The sequence below is a fragment of the Notothenia coriiceps genome, unplaced genomic scaffold (genome assembly GCF_000735185.1).
Source record: "Notothenia coriiceps isolate Sejong01 unplaced genomic scaffold, NC01 NC01_scaffold00010590, whole genome shotgun sequence".
Classification (NCBI taxonomy): domain Eukaryota; kingdom Metazoa; phylum Chordata; class Actinopteri; order Perciformes; family Nototheniidae; genus Notothenia; species Notothenia coriiceps.
Window position 1 is genome coordinate 10,230 of NW_011343291.1, and position 2,790 is coordinate 13,019.

The 2,790-nt window shown below is 41.4% G+C and overlaps 1 protein-coding gene across 1 annotated transcript in view; it reads right to left on the bottom strand.

The window, feature by feature from the left end:
• Positions 1–599: 599 nt before the first annotated feature.
• Positions 600–2,790, bottom strand: part of LOC104946046 (transducin-like enhancer protein 2) — a gene marked incomplete at its 3' end in the record, with an annotated part of 44,225 nt that continues 42,034 nt past the window's right edge. Inside the window, exon 4 of the mRNA XM_010771789.1 lies at positions 600–696. Coding sequence (XP_010770091.1) covers positions 600–696 — 97 coding nt within the window. The remainder of the gene's footprint in view (positions 697–2,790) is intronic.

Below are 2,790 nucleotides of genomic sequence, written 5' to 3' on the forward strand. Positions count from 1 at the left end.
AGTGACGTCAGCGGCTTCATTTGCCTAATCCACCCCCAGGGATTTATTCCGGTGTGAACGCGATCTGTACTTAGTTCATCAGAACTAAAGAGTTCTGATGAACTAAGTTCTCATGAACCTTTGTGGGAAAAGTACTGCGGTGTGAATGCGCCTAATCATTAGTAATAAGTAAAAGAGAGAAAAAACTATTGGTGCTAAGTTACTTTAGTTACAAAGATGAGTCTCTACGTTTTCCCGGCTCATCCTTAATACACAGAATTGTAAGAATAAAGAAAACACTAAGAAACAATAACAATATAAACTCCAAAAGACATGAATTATTGTTTATTTTTTGTGGAAATATACAGGTTTCTTTTGTGTTTACCCCTACTATGGTACATGTTTGTTTTAATTTGTCCACCTTTTTTACATTTATGGAGGCCGTTAAGTCCTAACACAAAATAATAACGAGGACAGGTTCACGAAAATATAGTAAAACAGCCACCCACACAAACTGACACACTGGAATACAATGTTTGTGTGGGTAAAATAACATTCACTTCATAACGCCTACTCAAAAAATGCAGCTTCTACGCAGAAAGTGAGACACACAAACTCACAACAAGCAGTGAGTGAAGACTGAGAAAAACTGCCAAAAACTTTCTCTCTTACCTGTTTGTGCATCTCGATGTTGAGACCGTAAGACATCTCGTAGTACTGTGGAGACAAGGAGATGGCAGAGCTTCGTTAGCATTTCATACACAGTTAACACTCAGTCTTACACTATATCACCCATTGAGCAGCTGTTGCTTAGTGTAGCTGCATGTGCTGCTTTTTGTCAGCGTGGATTTGATGAAAGCAAGAAAAGAGAGTGAGAAGATCGAAGACAGAGAGAGAGGGAGAGAAAGTGTGTGTGTGTCTAAAGTAAAAACACATTTGTGTGTGTCTGTGTATAGATAATGAGATATTTATGTCTGGGTGAGTTTTGTGCGATTACTGTCTCTGCAGGTTTTTGTTCTTGCACTGCTGCCAAATGAGCATGCGTGTGTGTGTGTGTGTGTGTGTGTGTGTGTGTGTGTGTGTGTGTGTGTGTGTGTGTGTGTGTGTGTGTGTGTGTGTGTGTGTGTGTGTGTGTGTGTGTGTGAAAAACCTATGTACGGTGCTTATCAGAATAATGAGACTCAGTGAATGCTTGCTTAGTTCACTGTCGACTGTATGTGAGTTGTGTGTGTGATAGTGTGTGTGTCTTGAGGTGTTCTGACCCACAATGTAATGACATCCAGATGTGAATACAGTCTGAGTGAACATAATGCTGACAGATATTTCAAGTTCTGTGCACAAAACCCGGATCTATTTACAGCCAATTTGACCAAGAGTTCAAATTCCAGTTATCCAGTCATTATTGTAATAAAAAAAATACATCTATGCTTCAGTAAAATAATCACCCAACAAGTTTAAAGGCCATTTGATTCAGCCTTATCCTGCTTTCATGTCACCCAGACTCACAGGTAAATACAACACATCCATCAGCAAAGAAAAGATCTGTAAAGCAAAACCTACAGATGCCCCAAAACCAACAAATGTAACAAGTCATTTTTCTGTCAGAGGTGAAACAGGCCTGAACTAGGGCTGCACGATTTGGGGAAATAATCTAACTGCGATTTTTCTGACGGATATTGCGATTCGATTTGCGATATATCTATCTTGCTCCCGTCTCTAGCACCCCCGCAGCCCGAGCTACGAGTGAAAGAACTAAACTTACATGAAACTTCCGTTGGGTTGCTTTAAAGTCAAGCTTCAGTTTAAGACTCACCCTGTAATAGATGTAGAATATGTGATGGAGCCTTACTAACCTGACTCAGATGGTTTGTTTCACCAAACCATCTAGGAAAGCTCCATTGGAAAAATTTTGGAAAAGGGCAGGTACTTTCAAAAGCACTTGGCAGGTGATTGGATCAATCTGTCAATCACCTTCTATCATGGGCCACTTCTGATTGGTTAACAATGACTGGTACATGTGGAGCACAGCACTTCTGATTGGTGTGGATGACTGACACACAAGAAAAATAAACAACGCAGGCTTTGCGATTTGATAATTGCATCATTTTCAAATCGCGATTTTGATTTGAAATGGATTAATCGTTCAGCCTTAGCCTGAACATTTAACGAGAGAAGGCAGTGAAACTCTACCTTTAAGCGTAAGTATTGAGGTACTTTCAAAGCAGAAATGCCAGCCGATCGGGGAGTCCAAGAGGATGTTTGATCAAAATTAGAAGAACAATACTCGAGGCGTTCCTGAGATATCATGTTCTAATCCAGATAACGTTTGCAGAACATAGAGTATGATCAATAGTACAACATATCTATTTATTTATCTATTTAGATTTGTTTATCTCTGTGTGTATATTTCACACCAAACACCCCTGTATGTGTGTTTGCTAAATGTCTCGTTGTGCTACCACCTCTGCACGTGTGTGCGCGCTTGTTAAATGTGTTGTTCCCGCTCCGCTGTGTGTGTTTCAGTGTGTGTGTACATCAGTAATGTGCTGTAATGGTGTTGGTGGCGAGCTTCGTGCAGACAGCGAGGATCCGTCACCGTGACAAAGGCAGCAGCCGCCGCCGGATGAGCAGCTCTGACTGATGAGCGCGAGACTCCACTCTCTCTTCCTCTCTGTATTCTCCTGCTCATTTTCACTTCATCGCTCTCCTCTCTTCTTCTCTCCATTTATTCCTCACCTCATTCAGTCCCTTCCTCTCTCTCCTCTCTATCTTTCAGAGGCTGTCAGGTCCTCTTTTCCATCACCCCCCCCC